This window comes from Poromitra crassiceps (assembly GCF_964638095.1).
Source record: "Poromitra crassiceps genome assembly, chromosome: 3".
NCBI lineage: Eukaryota > Metazoa > Chordata > Actinopteri > Beryciformes > Melamphaidae > Poromitra > Poromitra crassiceps.
Genome location: NC_139625.1, coordinates 33,046,775 through 33,067,675, shown reverse-complemented (window position 1 = coordinate 33,067,675; position 20,901 = coordinate 33,046,775). Strand labels below are relative to the sequence as shown.

Sequence of the window (20,901 nt, the reverse complement as noted above, 5' to 3'; positions counted from 1 at the left end):
CATCAGTGTGTAACGAACACAACTGCATATGAAGGTGGCATCAGTGTGTAACGAACACAACTGCATATGAAGGTGCCATCAGTGTGTAATGAACATGACTGCATATGAAGGTGCCATCAGTGTGTAATGAACTCAACTGCATATGAAGGTGCCATCAGTGTGTAACAAACACGACTGCATATGAAGGTGCCATCAGTGTGTAATGAACACGACTGCATATGAAGGTGCCATCAGTGTGTAATGAACATGACTGCATATGAAGGTGCCATCAGTGTGTAACGAACACAACTGCATATGAAGGTGCCATCAGTGTGTAATGAACACGACTGCATATGAAGGTGCCATCAGTGTGTAATGAACTCAACTGCATATGAAGGTGCCATCAGTGTGTAACGAACACAACTGCATATGAAGGTGCCATCAGTGTGTAACGAACACAACTGCATATGAAGGTGCCATCAGTGTGTAATGAACACAACTGCATATGAAGGTGCCATCAGTGTGTAATGAACACAACTGCATATGAAGGTGCCATCAGTGTGTAACGAACACGACTGCATATGAAGGTGCCATCAGTGTGTAATGAACACAACTGCATATGAAGGTGCCATCAGTGTGTAATGAACACAACTGCATATGAAGGTGCCATCAGTGTGTAACGAACACAACTGCATATGAAGGTGCCATCAGTGTGTAATGAACACGACTGCATATGAAGGTGCCATCAGTGTGTAATGAACATGACTGCATATGAAGGTGCCATCAGTGTGTAATGAACACAACTGCATATGAAGGTGCCATCAGTGTGTAATGAACATGACTGCATATGAAGGTGCCATCAGTGTGTAATGAACACGACTGCATATGAAGGTGCCATCAGTGTGTAATGAACACAACTGCATATGAAGGTGCCATCAGTGTGTAATGAACACAACTGCATATGAAGGTGCCATCAGTGTGTAACGAACATGACTGCATATGAAGGTGCCATCAGTGTGTAATGAACATGACTGCATATGAAGGTGCCATCAGTGTGTAATGAACACGACTGCATATGAAGGTGCCATCAGTGTGTAATGAACATGACTGCATATGAAGGTGCCATCAGTGTGTAATGAACACAACTGCATATGAAGGTGCCATCAGTGTGTAACGAACATGACTGCATATGAAGGTGCCATCAGTGTGTAATGAACATGACTGCATATGAAGGTGCCATCAGTGTGTAATGAACACGACTGCATATGAAGGTGCCATCAGTGTGTAATGAACATGACTGCATATGAAGGTGCCATCAGTGTGTAATGAACACAACTGCATATGAAGGTGCCATCAGTGTGTAATGAACATGACTGCATATGAAGGTGCCATCAGTGTGTAATGAACATGACTGCATATGAAGGTGCCATCAGTGTGTAATAGGGGTGTCACGATACACTAATTTCACGATACGATACGATACACGATATTGGGTTCACGATAATGATACGATACGATATTTTAACAATATTTTTTTTAACAAAAGTAAATAATTTTTATGTATTTATTTATCATTTATTTAACCATGTGAGTCCCGTTGAAATCGAAACCTCTTTTCAAGGGAGCCCTGGGAAAATACTGGAAAAATAGTCTTTCATTTGAAATACACAAAATACAAAACAAATGCTGTTCTTGGAAATTGTTATTATAATAACTAGAAAACAACATGGAAGATAATGCTTCTCTTGCAATAGAATGTGTCACACTGTCACAAACTAAATGTTTGTTGCATGGTGAAAGAAAAATATTGATATTGTGACGTTTCGATATCGCGATATATCGTGCAACGAAATATCGTGACACCCCTAGTGTGTAATGAAAATGCTGGCCTGGTAACATGGCCTAGTGATTACAGAGACCATCCTGGAGCCGGAAGTTGAAAAAAGTTCAATCCCCTCACAGCCACCTGTCCTGTCCAAGTGTCCTTGAGCAAGACTCTCCGCTGAACCCCAACCCTCAGCCTCATGTTAAATCCCTCTGAATGGGTGTTGGCTAAATGCCCGAAATGCAAATGTAATCAAGCAGTTTATGGTTTGAATGAGCTAGCAGTTCAAGAGATGAAGAATCATCGCAGGTCTGAATCGATAGTTTGCAGAGTAGTTATGCTGACTGAAGACAACAGAGGAAGGATATTGAATTTCTCACACAGTTACTTTGCCATTAGTTTTGTCCATCCACTTCTGGGTCAACTCAATTCCTAATGCTGGATCTCTGTGAAAGATTGCAGTGTAGGCTGTACAGAAAACAACCATTATGATCGCCTTCATAATACTGAGTTGCAACCCTGATTATCACAATCCATCTTTCAACCACCCCAAAAGTTTTAACCTGTTTCCTTTATGGCAGAATAGTGTGTATAATGTGTATTTAATAGATTAAATCAATGAGAGATCATAGCTTATTGCATGGAAGATTAGCTGGAACTGATCAGGCCTTCGTCAAACAGTAACTGTAAAGTATTTTATGGTTTGTTTCAGTTACTTGAATGCCAACTGTGTAAAATGATGCCAGAAAGGTTAGTCCACCACAGGAAATTATTTAAAAGTCAATTTAGATTACCGTACTTTTGGACTACAATCGATAATACACCTTTACCCATCATCAGGCACTTAAAGCAGTTTAAAACAAATGTGAAGAAGTCTTCGAAAAATACAATTTCACCTACAGTAGTTCTGTTCCTAATGCTGTTACATGGGGGTGGCTGCACACTCAATGAACTAATCAAGGAATTCCGCTACCGTCAGAGCCACATTTTCAAGCCAAAGCGCTCCAAGAAAGCCTGGGAGAACTTATAAAATATATGTGGAGCAGCCTAATTGGTTCCAAATTCAGTCCAAATCTAGTGTTGTGTTTGCGCCCCTAGGGTTGCATCTGTGCCCTACTGTTCAACTTACTGTCCCTGGATGAGCCAGGTGCACTTGGTCTTGTACTTGTAGTTTCCTGGTCCGTCGGTCAGATACCCAGAGGGCCCCGTCAGCCTGAGAGGGACGGACAAGAGAGGAGAGTAAAGATTACAAATTAAGACCTAAGAGTTTAATTCCATACAATGTAGCAATATTAAATAGTGATCATTCCAGAAACTATGTTCTCTACTGTGAGTGTGGGTATGATGGTGATGCGATGGTATGATGTGATGAGGCACAACATTGGTATCACTGAATCACTCACAATCAGAAAAGCTCACCAAGGGGATCAGGGCTTTTCTGCAACAATTATCAATAGGGCTGGCACGGATCAGAAAACCCACGGATCGGATCACATGACGGATTTTGAGCCACGGATCACGGATTTTTCGGATCAGCAAAAAAATAATAATAGGCTATATCAGATTTTTTCTCTCAAAATTAGACTTTCAATTTGATTTTTTAATACTATTATACTTCTCTAACCATTTGTTGCCCTGCACAGCTCAAAAAATATTTTTTTCTCATGACACAATTTATGCTTTTACTCTGAAGGCAGAACAACCCAACTTCCTGTTTTAGGTGGCACTGCGCCTAACTTCCTGGCTGTTGCTTGCTAACGTAGTCACTTGACACGGGTACAGACCAGACCGGTGGCGTCTGGAAACATAACGTTGATGCTACGTTAAGCTACTCAGTGGCCCCACGTGTTGTTTTGTTGTTATGTGTCCAAGGCAACCGTCCGGTGATAATGTGTTCGTGAAACGTGTGCGCGCGCGTGTGTGTGTGTGTGTGTGTGTGTTGTGGCTCTCGTTATCTTGTGCAGCCCGCAACACGCTGCTCGCATTCCTGTGCTTTTTCAGAGGTGTTGAAATAAGTTTGTTGTCTTTAGTAGCCACTAGCCACAGCCTTCAGAGAGACTTTACAGAGGCGACAAGGGATGAGGAAGCTCACTTGTGCTTGCCATGTCTGTGTCTGGCTGCGGTGCAGGCGTTCTCATACACTAACGTTAAACGTTAAATGAAACGAAAGGGGGGGGGGGGACCATTGACGTTCCGAACCGCGTTCCGAACCATGGAGGCTGATCCGTACGGGTCATGGATTATCCGTGATCCGTGCCAGCCCTAATTATCAATAACACATGTTCTGTCTGACAAGTTCAAGTACAAAACAAGAAAGACAGTAAACTGGTTACCACAAGAGTTGGCATAGCAAAAAATTACAGCTATACTTCATCAGCAAAACTCAATCACGTCTTTGACCAATCAGACTGCTGATTGCTTAATGGAAGATCTGTTTAAATTAATCAATGTCAACTAATTACTGATTGCTTTAAGGTGCAATAACAGAGTTTTGTTGGACTGAAAATAGATGTTGATTGTGCACCGATTTGACTATGCAAAGGTCCTCAGAAGGCTGTTTTTTAAACAAATAACTGTATGAAAAATATTTAACATTAAATTGTCAACACATTGGCGTAATGCCGCAATTACAAATGACAGAAATTCACCGAGTGCAACACTTGCTAGAAAAGAGTGTTTTCCATAAAGACACCTATGCTGAGGTGTGCTGAGGTGGCACCAAGTTTGATGGAGGCCGCCTTCAAATTCTCTATTAACACGTTCACTGCCATTGACGAGATATCTCGTCTTACAAAATCCAACGGTTGACTGCAAATGACGAGATATCTCGTCTTAAAAAAAAAAAAAAAAATTGACGGTGGGACGTGGATCAACGCCCCCCACGTCTCCTATAAAAATATTGGAGCCACCGAACGTGTACAACCCATTCCACCGACCCACTAAGTGGCGACAGTGCTCTCCAGACTAGAAAAAGCCGAGCCAAAACTGCAGGGGAACGCGCGAGGAAACCGTTCTCTCATACTGTAAAATGGATTGGCGAAAACGCTTTCGCTTTCGCGCATTATCGCGCTGGGAGCTGGCGGTGGGGGATTGCAAATTTGCATAATAGATTATGCGTGCAACACACTTTGAAACACCCGCAGAAAGCCCACAATCGCACGCAGCTTCATTGCAGCTGAGCTCACAATCGAAACGACTCATGCAGACTCGCCCAAAGAGCAGCCGCCAGCAGCCAGGCAGCACAGACAGGCAGAGCCTCGCTTGTGACAAACGCTGCAAAGCCACCAGAGACACACCCACGGAGGGAGGAGTTTGAAGGAGAGGGGGGTTTCCTGCTGCTATGGAGGAAATTACTGTTCAAAACTATTGTTTAGATGTCTGACGTCTTACGCCAAAAATAAATGGTTAAAGTGACTGTTCTATCGAATTTCACAAAAAGCCATTTATCTCAGAATAAATTTTCAGACGCTGAAACCATGCTGTATTCTACTGCTAATGCCTACATAACTACTAACTCTACAAACTAACTCTTTTAGACAGAGAAAGCACACATTCTATTAGTTCTTTTGAGATCATTTGTGTTCACAAAATCTTAGCAGAAAAGAATCCTCGGCTCTTGAAAGATGAGCCAGAATCCTCAAAAAAAAAACTTGGCAGAACCTACCTACAGTATTGAAAAAACGGCTGGCAGTGAATGTGTTAATCTATGACCTCTACCAGCAAACTTTATTAGCACAGAAAATGTTGATTGCTGATGCTGACTGAAGGTTTTATAAGGATATTTACTCAAAGTCAGTTGACGTGTGAACTTTGTTTCCACAGTACTAGTCCCTTTGTCATGTCATTATCTAGATTTTTGGACTCGAAATTTAGGCAACAATTTAGGGAATTTACAGGACGAAAATGAGCAAATCATTACCCACAATGTTTTTACACAACGGCCAGTCAGCAGACCAGCAGCAGCACAGGTAAACACTAACTTCTTCCATATAACTTTCTAGCTTAATGCAGCTTGGTGGTTGAGTGAGCAACAAATACGACAGTTAAAGGGTTGAGAATGATTAAACCAGTCGCAGCAAATTATTATCTGACATCGACACCATGACTTGCAGCCACACAAACACTGTAATAGTACAGTATGGTGCCGAGCCTCTGTTATTGTCCCATCACTTCCAGCTTGATGACACGGCAGCCAAGCGGAGGTGAATTACACAGGGGACACTTACATGCAGTCAGATTGTATCATTATCTGTCTAGGTCTCAAGGTGCACTGACTCTGCTACACAAGCAGCTGTCGACTGAACAACGTGCGTGGAGAGAACACACTCCTACATTGTTCAGCTGCCGGACTCCACAAAACACAAGTTGAAAAACAAATAACTGCAAACAAAGGTTAAAAAAATCAATGCAAATAATACTTGTATTCAATACAAACCCAGCATGTTTGCCCTTGGTGTAAACCTTCTTTTGTCAAAAGCAAACCATGTTGTTAATGTATTGCATTTAAGAATAACTAGTGCAGTGCCCGTTCCCCCATGCACCACCCCGTGGGCGCTTCCCCCCCACCACCCCGTGGGCGCTTCCCCCCCGCACACACTGCACTCTGTCAGGTCCCCCTAAGCGCAAGTTTGAAGTCGATCCGACAAACGGTTCTCGAGATACGCGAAGGACAGACATACAGACAGTCCTGGAATAAGTCCAAATTGCATGAAATGCGGCACCGCACTCCATCGGGGTCTGAGCAGCGCACTCCTCAAGTTTGAAGTCACAATCGGACAAATGTTTCTCGAGATAAATTCTCGAGATAGATTTTTGTGTTCCCAGCAGGTGGCACTATGTCAAATTGCAAGACATTCAGTGCCACACTACTTTGAGTTCCCAGGAGCACACTCCCCAAGTTTGAAGTCAATCGGATGAACGGTTCTCAAGATAAACCACTTTTTGTGGTTGTCTCATGTTTTGAGTCTTGCTACCATAGCAGCCGACATGCAGGCCAGTAGCCCCGGCTGTGTGGGCTGGCTGGGAGGATCAAGGTCCAAGGCCAAGGGTGTTGGTGGCAAGTTAACAACAACTTTACAGGCCAAGCATAGCATATGATGCTAATCTGTAACAATTCTCTTGTGCTACCTCTTCCACTTGTGGATGGAGAAATTCATCAGACATGTCATTAAGAAGTGAATGAAAAGTTTCACTTGAAACATAAATGTGGTTTCATATTATCCACGAACACCTGGCCTAATTTGCGATCATTTGCATGGCGGTCTGGCAGACGGTCACATCATTGTTTTAGTTCAGTCTGTGGCTTCAATCAGGAAGCTGGACTTGACCTAGAACAATGAAAACATGACTATAGGCTGTATACTCATTTAGAGCTGACAAAGCAGATCAACTAGGCCAGAGAGAGCAGATGAACGCGTTTGGTTCCAGCCAATCCTGAATGCAATATGAGCTTCTGATGAGGTCATGCCAAGGGCGTTGTGAGACACGAAAAAAAATGTATATAAGAGAACTAACGTAATAATATTCATGTAAATTTTTTTTGACAAAGGTGGCAAAGGCTGGAGAATGTGTGTGGCATACACAGTTGGAAATGTTCACAAGTGGCTCAGTAACTACCGTATTTACTTAAAGGAACACTCCGCCCATTTTCAATCAGCTTTGTATCATTAGAACATCAGTAGTATATCAGAAAACTGTAAACGGTTTTGAAGTCTGTCATTTAATTTGACAGTTATTGAGTGTTAAAGTGTGGACCAGTGACATCACTGGTCCACGCTAACTCAAATTAATAACTCATTAACTCAAATCAACTCTCAAATAACTGTCAAACTAGATGAATGATGAATAGTTTGACAGTTGTTGAGAGTTGATTTGAGTTCCGGCTTTGAGTTCCGCATTTCCTCGTTACGAGGAAATGCGCAAGCTGCAACAATCAATTCACGTTAAACCGGACCTTGCAGATTTACCTTTCAGTTTTAGTTATTATTTTGTAAATAATTCACAAATTCATAATTAGCCAACTAGACATGCTAAGCATCTTTATCTTACTTTCTATAAAACATCACATGGTCAGTTTTCTATCAAATACCGTGGCGTGAATGAAAATGTACATTTAATGGATTCCTCTGTGTCTTTATCTATGTACAAAAAGAGACTTAGAATTGCCCTGCTATCAAAAACATTAATGGAAACAATATTTATCACTCTTGGAAACTGTTATTCATATTGCTAACATGGCATCATGTCTATTCCTGCTTCTCTGCATTTTTTCCCTTCCTCTTTTTAACCATGGTTCTGGACGTATGTGGGGCAGTTTATATTTACCTTTGATGTTTGTAATGTGCCGGTGATTTTTGTGTTTGTTTTTTAGCTTTAATATGTTTTTCGGTGTGGTTTCATATAAGCCTCTATTGACTTCTACCAAACCCTCACATGTACTTTGTTTTTTTATTATTTACTTATTGTGTTTTTATCTTTGGGGCCCTTTACCCGAGGACAGTTTCTGAAAGAAACGACAATAGCACAATTTCCTTCACACCTTTTCCTTCACACCTTCTCCCTGTTTACATGAGCGCTGTTGAATTTTTAAAACGCCGTAATGTACATGCCAGGTCGCTAGGTGGCAGTGTGATCACCTTATTCTTTGCCCATACAAGGATGCTTACTGCATGACGTAATTTCGCTTTAAACGCGGAAGTAGAGTACACTTTCCGCAGTCATTTAGACTTGCCAAAAAGCTTTTTTCAAGCTAAAAAAAAACCCCAAACTGTTAAAGTTTTAATATTTGTCGGGTGAGAATGTAACATATATGTGACCAGTTTATCAGAATAACGCTTATTGGAAATCTTTAACGAGCAGCGAGGACCGGGAGCGCTGACTGTGATCTGTCACCCTACTGCTACTGGCAGTGAGAAAACACTGTCGACGTGCTTTTGTAACTAACGTTAAATGCCGACCGGGGAGGGGACAGCCATCGGCTCCTCGCAGCAGTAACGCTATGAACATGTAACTGAAGTTGGCCGCAGAGTGTAGCTTAACTCTGAGTGTTGCCAAACTTCATTCATACTGACGTTGTATATGGTTGCCAACTCGCGCACGGCTATTGCGTGTGTCGCCTGTGCAGGCACGTCAGAGTTTCTGAAATGTGCCGTTCCAAAGTGATTACATGGAGCGCTCAGCGGGGAGCGTCACCAAGAATTTCACTCTGGAGGGTGGTTTTAAAATGTGTCGTTTCCTAAGCGCGAATTCGCCGTCGCCGTCTTAACGGGAGGCACTAACGATACAATAATTCCCCGTTTCCATAGGAAACCGTCCTCGTGTAAAGTGCCCCTTGATGTGTGTGAAACAAATAAACAAACAAGAGTTTGTGTGCGCACCAATTTAAATGTTCAACAAAGGTGCCAACCAATAATAATACAAAGGTGGCGTACCTTTGAGTTAGATGGAAAAACCATGTTTTGCATGTCTGTGAGGTTACATTCATACATTGGTTTGGTTTTGAGTAGGAAACTGAAATTTTGACACAATACATAAAGATATCGGCATACAAATTAAACATATCTCTACACAACTTTATTTATTTTGTGTAGATATACGGTACCACAAGACAAGAAACACGAAAATAATGTAACTTAAACCAAAGCAGCAGATAGGCTTATCGGGTAGAGGCACATGTGGATTAAACTTTTGTGTGTTTTGTGTGTGCGTGTGCACACACACACACACACACACACACAAAACATTAAAGATGGTGGACAGCACACAACACTGCAGGGTTACACTAGTCCTTGTTTTACAAAACAACAACACCGACAGACTGGAACCTCAATATGTCAGTACTATTGAAAGAAATGCATAATACCATTTTAGAAATTAATGCTTCAGATAAATAATTTCTCACAAGAACTAAGGCTGCCTAACTGAGCCATTTCTCCCCTCATGTTCCCCCCCAAGGAGATAAAACAAATGAGTTTTGTGAATATCGCTGGCTCAGTGTTTCTAATGAATGTGTTTTAAGAGCAGTTCTTTTCACATGGCAGGTCTCGGCAGATAGCTAACGAGTACACTAACGCCGTCATTACAGTGCTAATACCGCCCGGCCTGTGGGGAGACTCAGCTCTCCCAGCTAGCAGACAAACAGGGCTCCTCAGAGGCTGCAGGGCTCTGGACCAGCTAACAGACAAACAGGGCTCCTCAGAGGCTGCATGGCTCTGGACTTTAGAGGCGAAAAAACTCACACTCATTTCATTAGCCTACTGCTAAATAACTGCAGTATTTTCTCTGTGTTCCTCTGGCAGTGGTGCTCCACTTCTAAAGAAAATCTGAGATTGTTCAGGAGCTCTGGGGGAGGTGCTGGGGTGGGGGGATCGGTCACCATGAGGGGGAGGGTGGGAGGGTTGATGGTTTGAGTTTAGATTTGTTTTGTGCACACTGTATCTCACTGTGTATTAATGAAACTGGAGTGTTATGTGCAAAACCCCTTTAAAAGATAATTAATAAAAAAAAAATCTGAGATTAAAATAAGAGTATATGCAGCCAATTATCCCTCTAAGGGCGGGTTCACACCAGCCTTGTTTAGTCCGGTCTATCGGACCTTTCCCCTTTAGTACGGTCCATAGGGTCGGTGTGAACGCTCCTACTCGAACTCTGGTGCGGACTAAAAACCGCGCTCTGGTTCGCCTGTGAGAGGTGGTCTCGGTCCGCTCTCAAGCGAACTCTGGAGCGGCCCATTTCTGGTGTGAACCCCACCCGGACTAGTCGGAGGAAGCACGTGGTTTTTTGTGTTGATTTTTTTGGTTATTTCCTGTTTTGGAAGCTCCCGCTGAAGAAGAAGCTGCTTGCTAGCTGTAGCAGTTAGCTAGTTTATCTCGTCTCGTTACCAGCGACATCACAAACAGACACAAATGACTAGTGGCAGGGTTTGTTTACTTTTGCCCCGACAAATTGTATGGCCAATCCACCTTATTTTTGGCGGCCATGATGCACCATGATGCTTCCTTCTGCTGTCCTCTTCCCCCGTTACGTCTAGCTTGACACAACACAGCCCGTCTAATGTACCCGTCTGTAAACGTTGCAGCTCAGCTGATAAATGCCGACTTGTTCAACGAGCAACAGGTTAGCGGATGTGATAGAAAACATTATTAGGCTACATTCCCAAAACTAGTGTTATTTTGTAACGAGCAAACTTTTAACGTCGGAGTTCAACAAGGAAATGCGATGCGAGGAGGCACCGGGAGGCACGCGCTGCAGTGCAGATTACCCCGCTAGCCAGGCGCTTCTCGCTCATACAGTGCAGAGTACTATCCAGGCAGCGTCAAGCCAACAAGCGTAAACACACAGCTGCTCACGTTCTAGTCCAGATATTGCTCCCAGAATTATTTTACAGCGGAGCCTCACAAAAATAATGTGGATAACAGAACGAGATTTCTGCCCACGTGACTTTGGTTTGTGTGGGCAGGACTAGTGGATTTTGGCCTTGTGAACGCAAACCGAACCAGCTGAAAAACGAAACAATGTATCATCCTCTTCTCTGGCCCGAACCAAGGACCCGGACTTTCTGGTGTGAACCCGACCTAAAACACAAAGGATGATCCTAATAGAACTATAGGCCTATGATCCTAGAATCTGTTTTTATTATGATAAATGATTCAAAACGGACACACACACACACACACACACACACACACACACACACACACACACACACACACACACACACACACACACACACACACACACACCTGCCAACATTAGGCTGTGAAAAAGAGGACCCCTTTGAAAATATTTTTCCCCTTGCCTAAATTTAGCCTAATTTTGGAGTGTTATTTAGCTTCCTGACAAACTAGCATGACATGGTTGGTAGAAATCGATTCCTTAGGTCTTCTAGTTTCCTATGATAGCAGAAACTTCACTCTGGCTTTAAAACTGAGCCTGAGCCAGCCTCTGAAAGTAAATGTTCAAAATTTGGATATTTCCCAAATATCGCGATATTTCTGAACATCGGCCCAATCCGGCTACTCCTCATGGTTAATAATGTGTATATGTAAAAACCGTTTTCTGTTAAAAAGAAGAAGAAAAAAGAAAGAAAAAAAAGAAATTGCAATTCTCTGGCGGACCACCAGGCGGAGCCCTGCGGACCACAGTTTGGGAACCAATGTTTTAAGCAATGCAACCCACTGGAAACATAACTAGTCTGGGACCAAAACAGGAGCGGATGTATAACCAAATCTATATAACCCCCAAGTAGCGAGCACAGCTGCATAAAATTAAAGCAAACACTGATATGTCAGTGTTAATTTCAGTGATTATGTTCTACACCAGGGGTGCCCAATACGTCGATCGCGATCGACCGGTCGATCGCGAAGGTAGTGTGGTAGATCGCATGGCATTGAGGGGGAAAAAAAGAAAAAAAAAAATATATATATATATATAATAAAATAAAATATAATGGAAGTACATGCAGTTGTTTATTTTAATTATGGATCATAATACAATGCAATTGTATTGTAAAGTGAGAAAAAATAAATCATGTATTGGGGGAAAAAGTGATGCATCGATTTAAGATGCATCGATAATCATAATCTAATCGAATCGTAGCCCTCTGAATCGTAATCGAATCGAATCATGTGGCCAGTGAAGATTCACAGCCCTAATGTGGGACAACGAGAAAGTGTTGTGAGGTTAGTTACTGCAGGCTGGAAACGATGTGTGTGCGTTTGCGATGTTGAAACTGGACTGGTAGATCTCGGGAGGCTGGCTACTTGAAAAGTAGATCTTGGGTCAAAAAAGTTTGGGCACCCCTGTTCTACACCTTCAAAAAGCCAACTGTCACACTGAACAGGTGGAAAATGTCCTGAGATCAAGGACAAGGTGACAAGCATCTGTATTTTCCGTTATTAGACAGACACGCATCTCTACAAGCAGATCTTTGCATTTCTGTGACATCCAACAACTGCTTGTTCTCATGCAAACAGTGCTGTGGCTGGCAGGCAGCAGTGTAATCTGCAAAGGGCAAATCTGTGCAGCATGAGAGCAAGGCAAACACCATTTTTCATTCAGACGCCACAACAGTCCCGTTCAGTGACAGAAAAAGAACATGACTAGACAGAAAGTAAATACTACAGAGGCGATGGGGCTTCCCCCACAGGGGTGAGGGCAATAATGCCTCAAGAAATCTCAGAATGCTCCTTAAAACCGTGATCGACATTTTGATAAACTTTATTTTCATTCAATTGATTTAATTTCCATTTCTACTCAGCACCTGAAAGTGTCCCGGCTGTCCACCAAATGCCATTTGTTGCAAATGTTGTGCAGCCTGCCGTCCTGAACACGGCCATGCCAACATGCGGAAAATGGCAAGTTACTTGGCGGACTGTGTGGCAGTCAATCAGCAAAGGCTGTATACCAAAAACATGTTCATACTGTAGAAACACAGTCATTCATATTTTGCCATAAGTCATTCATATGAAATATCATAAATGCTGGCCATTTTCCCAGTTTTTGTGCATTTTACACCTCACTGTCTTTGGGTTAGTTGAAAGCTGCTGCATTAAGCAATATTCTTATGTAAAAATAAGCCCATTGTCAGCTTAAATCTAAGTGGGGCTGCGATGGAGGAGTGTCCCCGCTAATTGAGAATCTGAGATGCAATAGATTCTCCCTATTTGTCCAAAATGAATTCTGGTGTCAGTAAGGACACTTGTCAAAATGAATTCTGGTGTCACTCAGTATGGACACTTGTCCACACACAGTAAGTGAAGAACTGAAACTTCAGAGCAAAATACAAATGGTTTCCTTCCTAAACATTCTGGAGCAGCGGCCCGTCCAGAGAAAGCTGTCCAACATTAGATGTTTTCCTCTCTCATCTAATTGGTATAAAGTGATATAAAGCCACTGGGTTGGTAAACCTGAGCGTACGTCGCCAGCATGCAGTTTACTGATCTGTCATTTTTGTCACCTTAAAAGATCTATAGATTTTGAAGTTGACATTTTTTCAAATGATTACCTCTCGGTTCCATTTTCATTTCCATCATGCAACTAACTCCATCCTGCATTTGCCACAGAAACTTTCTAAACTCCATCTACACCTCTGAAATTTAGGGGATGGGAAAGATCTCTCTACCTCGACCCAGTATAAACAAACACAAACATCTCTGCATCAACCCAGTACAAACAAACACAAACAGATTTATCTACCTCCTCAACCCAGTACAAACACAAACAGATCTCTCTACCTCAACCCAGTACAAACACAAACAGATATCTCTACCTCAATCCAGTACAAACACAAACAGATCTTTCTACCTCAATCCAGTACAAACAAACAGATTTCTCTACCTCAACCCAGTACAAACACAAACAAATCTCTACCTCAACCCAGTACACACACAAACAGATCTCTCTACCTCAACCCAGTACAAACACAAACAGATTTATCTACCTCCTCAACCCAGCACAAACACAAACAGGTATCTCTACCTCAACCCATTACAAACACAAACGGATCTCTGTACCTCAACCCAGTACAAACACAAGCAGATCTCTCTACCTCAACCTAGTACAAACAAACACAAACAGATCTCTCTACCTCAACCCAGTACAAACAAACACAAACAGATCTCTCTACCTCAACCCAGTACAAACACAAACAGTACTCTGGGCCTTCAGCCTCTGCCGAGAGTTGTCAGCCCAGCCCCAGCCCCTCTGTAGGGCGTTCACAAGAAGAGACCACCACAGGTTCCACAGAGCATCTTCTCAGGAAGAGAGCTGTGCGCTGGTCTGTAGATGACACCGGCTACTTGGACAGAAGCTGAGGACTGATAAACCCTGGCCTGGGTCACCTATGGAAACCCTTGTTGTGTAGTAGTCCCCCGCAGCTGGGAATTTATTTATTTTTTATTTAACCTTTATTTATCCAGGGAGGACCATTGAGAGCATGCTCTCTTTTTCAAGGACGCCCTGTTTACAACAAATATCACAAGTTCAACAATACAAATCAGGAATAAGAATAGACTGTGGCATTATAAAATAACACAATCACACTCAAACAGATGAAAACAATACAGACATATAAAATCACAGGTACAGACAGTTAAGAGGGCAATGTAAAACAGGTGCAAGTCCTGTGCGATCCATCCTCAAGTAGCGTTTTGAATGACTCTATAGAGACCAGTTGGTCCAGTTTGAGAGAGTCCTGAAGTTTATTCCATCTATGAGGTGCGTAAAAGATAAAAGCATTTTTACCTGCTTCACTATTCATACGTGGAATAACCAGTCTAATGTGTGTCTGTGAACGAGTCTGATAACTTAAAGTACTAAAATTTAAAAGCGAGGACAGATAAAGTGGGAGCTTACCGCACAGGGCCTTATAAATGAACAAAAGACAATGCTGATCTCTACGGACGGTCAGAGAAGGCCAACCTACTTTTTCATAGAGAGTACAATGATGAGTGAGAAACCCATCACCAGTGATGAATCTCAAAGCACTATGAAATACTGCATCAAGAGGCTTCAGTGTGGAAGGTGAAGCGTGCATGTATAGTACATCACCATAATCAAAGACAGACATTACAAGATATTGCACAATGGTTTTTCTGCTAGATAAAGAGAAACAAGACCTGTTTCTGTAAAGGAAACCAATCTTTCCCCTTAGCTTTTTGGTTAGATGTCCTACATGGATTTGAAATGAGAGCTTAGAATCTAGCCAAATGCCCAAGTATTTATAAGAGTTGACAATTTCAATTTGTTCACCTTTAAGAGTATGAATACCTACATTTGGATCAGACCCATGTGATCTTGAGAATAACATGCATTTGGTCTTGTCAGAGTTCAGAACCAGCTTGTGACTAATTAGAGCCAACTGAAATGCGTCAAAAGCAGTCTGCAGGCTTGCAGTGGCTGCTGCAAGACTGGCACCAACACTATACAAAATTGTGTCATCAGCATAATAATGGACATCACAATGCTGTGAGGGGAGTACAATATTATTAACATAAAGAGGGAATAATAGAGGGCCCAAAATTGACCCTTGTGGGACACCTTTACCAATAACAAGAGAGCTCGATCTAAAGCCATCGGCAACAACTGCCTGTGTTCTCTCAGAAAGGTAATTAGAGAACCATCTGATAGAAAGATGATCTAGGCCCATAGCTGACAATTTGTCTAACAAAATAACATGGTCCACAGTATCAAATGCCTTAGAGAGGTCTACAAAAAGAGCTGCACAGTGTTGATGGTCATCCAGACCATTCAATATATTATTAACGACAAGTGTTGTAGCTGTGACAGTACTATGACCTGGTCTGAAACCTGACTGCTGAGGTTGAAGAATGTTATGTGCCTCCAGGAAAGCACGTAACTGTGTACTGACTAGGCTTTCCAGAATCTTGGCTAAACAGCACAGTTTGGATATTGGTCTATAGTTATTCAGACCACTTGGGTCACCGCCTTTATGTAGGGGAATAACCTGTGCAGCTTTCCACACAGCAGGGATTACACCAGAGGTAAAAGTTAGGTTAAAAATATGAGCAAGTGGAGGAGCAATTATCTCTGCACTAAGACGCAGGAGATATGGGTCAAGGTCATCCTCAACTTTGGACTTCTTAATGCAGAGTTGTGTAAGTGCATTAAAAACGTCAATAGTGCTTACCTGTCTAAACGAAAAATGTGGAAGATTGTGCGAGTTATCAGATAGCGGGACATCAACATGAACTGCAGGAGCCGTATTTGCAGACTGCCTGTCAAATAGATGACCCGAGGATATGAAATGTTGGTTAAAAACATCACACATTTCAGATTTATTTAAAATAACACCATTTTCACTATTAATCTGCGGCGGGAGAGAGGAAGCAGGCCTGGTTCTTAGTGACTTCACAGTCTTCCAGAAGTTAGCTGTATTTCCTTGTGTCTCAGCAAGAGAAGACAAATAATAGGTGGACTTGGCTTTTCGAATCATTCCGATACATTTATTCCGCAGTTTTCTAAATTGCAACCAGTCTCCTGGTTCACTAGTACGACGCGCCTTGGACCATGCCACATCTCTATGGAATGGAACTCGGAACATTCGGCATGGGAGGCGGACGCTCTAGCAAGGAGGCTAAAACCCATGGGCCCTAGAGTCTGTCGAGGTCTCGTGGACTGAGTGAGGTTTACCCGCTGGCTATGGTGACACTAAGGGTGTCTGGTACTGAAAGACCCCAGGTCCATACATCACTGATGATGTGCAACACAAAGACGAGAAAGGAACTTGTGTCGAAATTCACCAGCAATCTAAATGTTTAGAACAGAATAGGACCTCCATCTGATATCTGATCTCCTGACACATTGGAAGGTAGACGAGACGGCAACAGTCAGCATCATGTATCAGCATTTGGCCGGTGGACAATTGTGATATACACCCAGATCCTGGCGCAGAAGAAAGTGTAGGCCTATTCATCATAAAGCAATGTCAGGGATATATCGTATGGCCTTTAGCTTTATATCCCCCGATGACGGACAGTCAGTCAACAAGGTATTTATTCACCATCAGCATCATGTCCCTCTGTAAAGAAAACTGCCTCATATCCCCATCCCACTGCAAAACAAACCATTCTCTCGGCAATAGCTCCATCTCACTCACAAACAGTCTTGTGTCTTTGGGGCTATTCAGGCCAGGAAACATAAAGCTGGCTTATGCATCCATAATCTGATCAAAGTGTGAATATGGGATGTGTGTTCAGTCATGGCAACACTGATCAAAATTATGAACGGCAGTTATGCCGTGAGTTATATTGAGTGACTGAAGGCTGATTTTCAAATAAATACCATCAATAACAACAGTGTAGTGTTTTTTGGGCACAGATGTCAGAGGCTCCACAGAGTGTCCTGAATTCAGCAGGCTCAGGCTTAGTTCAGTGGGGAAAGCATGGCACAGCATCCACCAAGGCAAAACATTTGATGGGCACCTTTATGATAGGTTTGGTTTGCTATGCTTGTTATGCTAAATAAACTGGTACAATGAGTGTGTGGTAATCCTGGTAATGTTATCACCATGGTCTGCCCATTGAGTTACATGATAGGGAAGGGAGGCCCTTCCTCTGGCTGTTAGCACTCCTTTGAGCTACACAGGACCACAACTCCAGGGGAAATCTTCCCAGACGAAGAGGAAGACCCAATCTCAAAACACACCGGTGTGTTTTTTTCCTCCCGTCATATTGATGTTGTGGTCCACACCGCTCCTTCGGGCCTCAGGGCGAGCTGCGACTCCATCTTGGCACTCCTTGGCAGTGTACAACGTCGCTGGCCCAGAAAGCTGCTCTTACTAGCATTCAGCCAGCTTTGTATGGTGGCATTGTCTGTATGCTAAACACGACCTCAGACCACAGGCTCATCATCATCCCCAAAAAACGATCAGCCCTTTGACCACGAAACAAAACAACAGCGCTCTGATGTCAGACAAATGTGGGATCACAGAGTGCTAACTTTAGCATTCCATTAAGTGACTATTAGCCTAATGGGGTGGGCTAAGTAGAAGCTCCCGAGCTGCACTGATAATGTGCTACAGCGGCCTGCTGAGGTCTAAGCCTATCAACATTACAGGTTCATGCCTGCTGTTATTAGTGAGGTTCAGGGTGAGGGGTAGGGTCAGACGACCACTCTGTCGCCACCTCCCTGACACTGACAGCACTGACACAGATGGAAAGATTGGGTGTTTCAATATGAACTCTTTGAGAATAGGACAAGTAGGGCTGGGCAATTAACCGAAAATGTATCAAAACAGACATTTAGAACCTCTCATCGACTTAATCTTGCTACTTATGTTCATTAATTAATTAATTCAATGTTAATTTGGTTAATTACTTTCCCCAATGCATGTGTCATGAACTGTCCCCTTAAGCCCATGGCACACCAAACAAATATTCTCCAACAACTGCCAACAAGAATGTTGGCAGTTGTTGGATAATGTTTGATTGGCGTGCCATCATGCCATGGGCTAAACACAGACAAACAAGGACTGAACATGTTGAATCTGACCAAACATCTCCAAACAAGGGCAGACAGCCATGGAACAGCAAACAAACATCTGTGTTGATCTGTGTTTGTCCGCGTTTGTTGTAGAATGTTTGATTAGTGTGCCATGATGCATCTTAGGGGCCCTTTACACGAGGACAGTTTCTGAAAGAAACGACACAATAGCGTTTCCTTCACACCTTTTCCTTCACACCTTCTTACATGAGCGCTGTTGAATTTTTAAAACGCCGTAATGTACATGCCAGGTCGCTAGGTGGCAGTGTGATCACCTTATTCTTTGCCCATACAAGGACGCCTCTGCATGACGTAATTTCGTAATCGTCTTTCCGGTTTTTAAACACGGAAGTAGAGTCCGCCTTCCGCAGTCATTTAGACTTGCCAAAAAGCTTTTTTCAAGCTAAAAAAAAAACCCAAACTGTTTTAAAGTTTTAATATTTGTCGGGTGAGAATGTAACATATATGTGACCAGTTTATCAGAATAACGCCTATTGGAAATCTTTAACGAGCAGCGAGGACTGGGAGCGCTGAGTGTGCCATCTGTCAAACCCTACTGTAGGCTACTGGCAGTGAGAAAACACTGTCGACGTGCTTTTGTAACTAACGTTAAATGCCGACCGGGTACAGCCATCGGCTCCTCGCAGCAGTAACGTTATGAACATGTAACTGAAGTTGGCCGCAGTGTAGCTTAATTCTGAATGTTGGCAAACTTCATTCATACTGACGTTTTATTTTGAAAATGGTTGCCAACTCGCGCACGGCTATGGCGTAATCGCGTGTGTCGCGTGTGCAGGCACGTCAGAGTTTCGGAAATGTGCCGTCTTCAAGCGATTACATGGAATGATCAGCGGGAAGCGTCACCAACCATTTCACTCTGGAGGGTGGTTCCAAAATGTGTCGTTTCCTGAGCCCAAATTCGCCGTCGCCGTCTAAAAGGGAAGCACTAACGATACAATAATTCCCCTTCACCATAGGAAACCGTCCTCATGCCCTTCAAAAACAATTCATTTTGACACCCCTAGTGCCTCCGCCCCGTCCAGCTAACGTTAGTCCACATTCAGGCGTTCACTAAAAGTAGGGATGCACCGATATGAACATTTTGGCCGATGCCGATAACCGATATTAACATTGCTGTTATGGCCGATAACCGATATTTACCGATGTCGATATGATCTGTATAAAACCACATTTTTATGATCATCACATTTTGTACATACTGAAAAACACATGTTAACACTGAATTTGAAAAAGTTATGCATTTCTTTATTTGCAAAAGCACATAAATCATAGATTTACTGCATTATTTCATATCAATGTGAAGAATTTGGATGATAATGATAACCGATATTAACATTGCAACATCTGACCGATACCGATATGACCGATATGTTAAAAAATGACTAACATCGGCCGATACCGATATGATTGCCGATATATCGTGCATCCCTAACTAAAAGCGAAGCTGTCGGCATGGAGGATGACATGCGCGAAAACACCAACAAAGAGTACAGATCTTGTCAGAGAACTATGAGGGCAGTGTAACAAAAAAAGCATATAAAATAAATAATTGTTCACTAATCGTAATCGAACTAAAACGTTTTAAAGCAGCTACGAGCAAGATTTTCGATTGTTATTAAACAGTCTAAATTTAATATCGATGCATCATCACATCTTACCTCTAATAGTAGACGAGACCAACGCAGAGTAGTCTCGCTTGAACCCCGAGTGAATCAGCCAGTGTTGTCTCTGTCTGTGGCCGGGGCAGATCAGGAAGTGAAATGAAACGGTTTGCGGCAGCCACTTCGGCCATAACCACAAAATAACAAAATTACTTCCAAAAAAACTGTTATATAACGAGAGATGTTCGCGAGAGTAGCAAGCCCCTGCATGGCGTTCTCCTTGTTTATGGTCTGTTGCTAGGCAGAGCGAAACGGCCGAAGGCAGGCAGCTGCCGTAAAGTGTTTCGTTTCACTTCCGGGTTTATCCGGCCCGCCGCCTGGTGACGCGAGGTTAGTAGACAGACACAGACTCTATAATCATCAAGAGAGCAATCTCCGATTCACACGGCTTTGGTCTCAGCTACTATTATAGGT

The 20,901-nt window shown here is 42.7% G+C and overlaps 1 protein-coding gene across 1 annotated transcript in view; it reads right to left on the bottom strand.

The window, feature by feature from the left end:
- atrn (attractin) overlaps positions 1-20,901 on the bottom strand; it is a gene marked incomplete at its 5' end in the record, with an annotated part of 226,984 nt that overhangs the window by 201,621 nt on the left and 4,462 nt on the right. Inside the window, one exon of the mRNA XM_083634035.1 lies at positions 2,934-3,017. Coding sequence (XP_083490161.1) covers positions 2,934-3,017 — 84 coding nt within the window. The remainder of the gene's footprint in view (positions 1-2,933; positions 3,018-20,901) is intronic.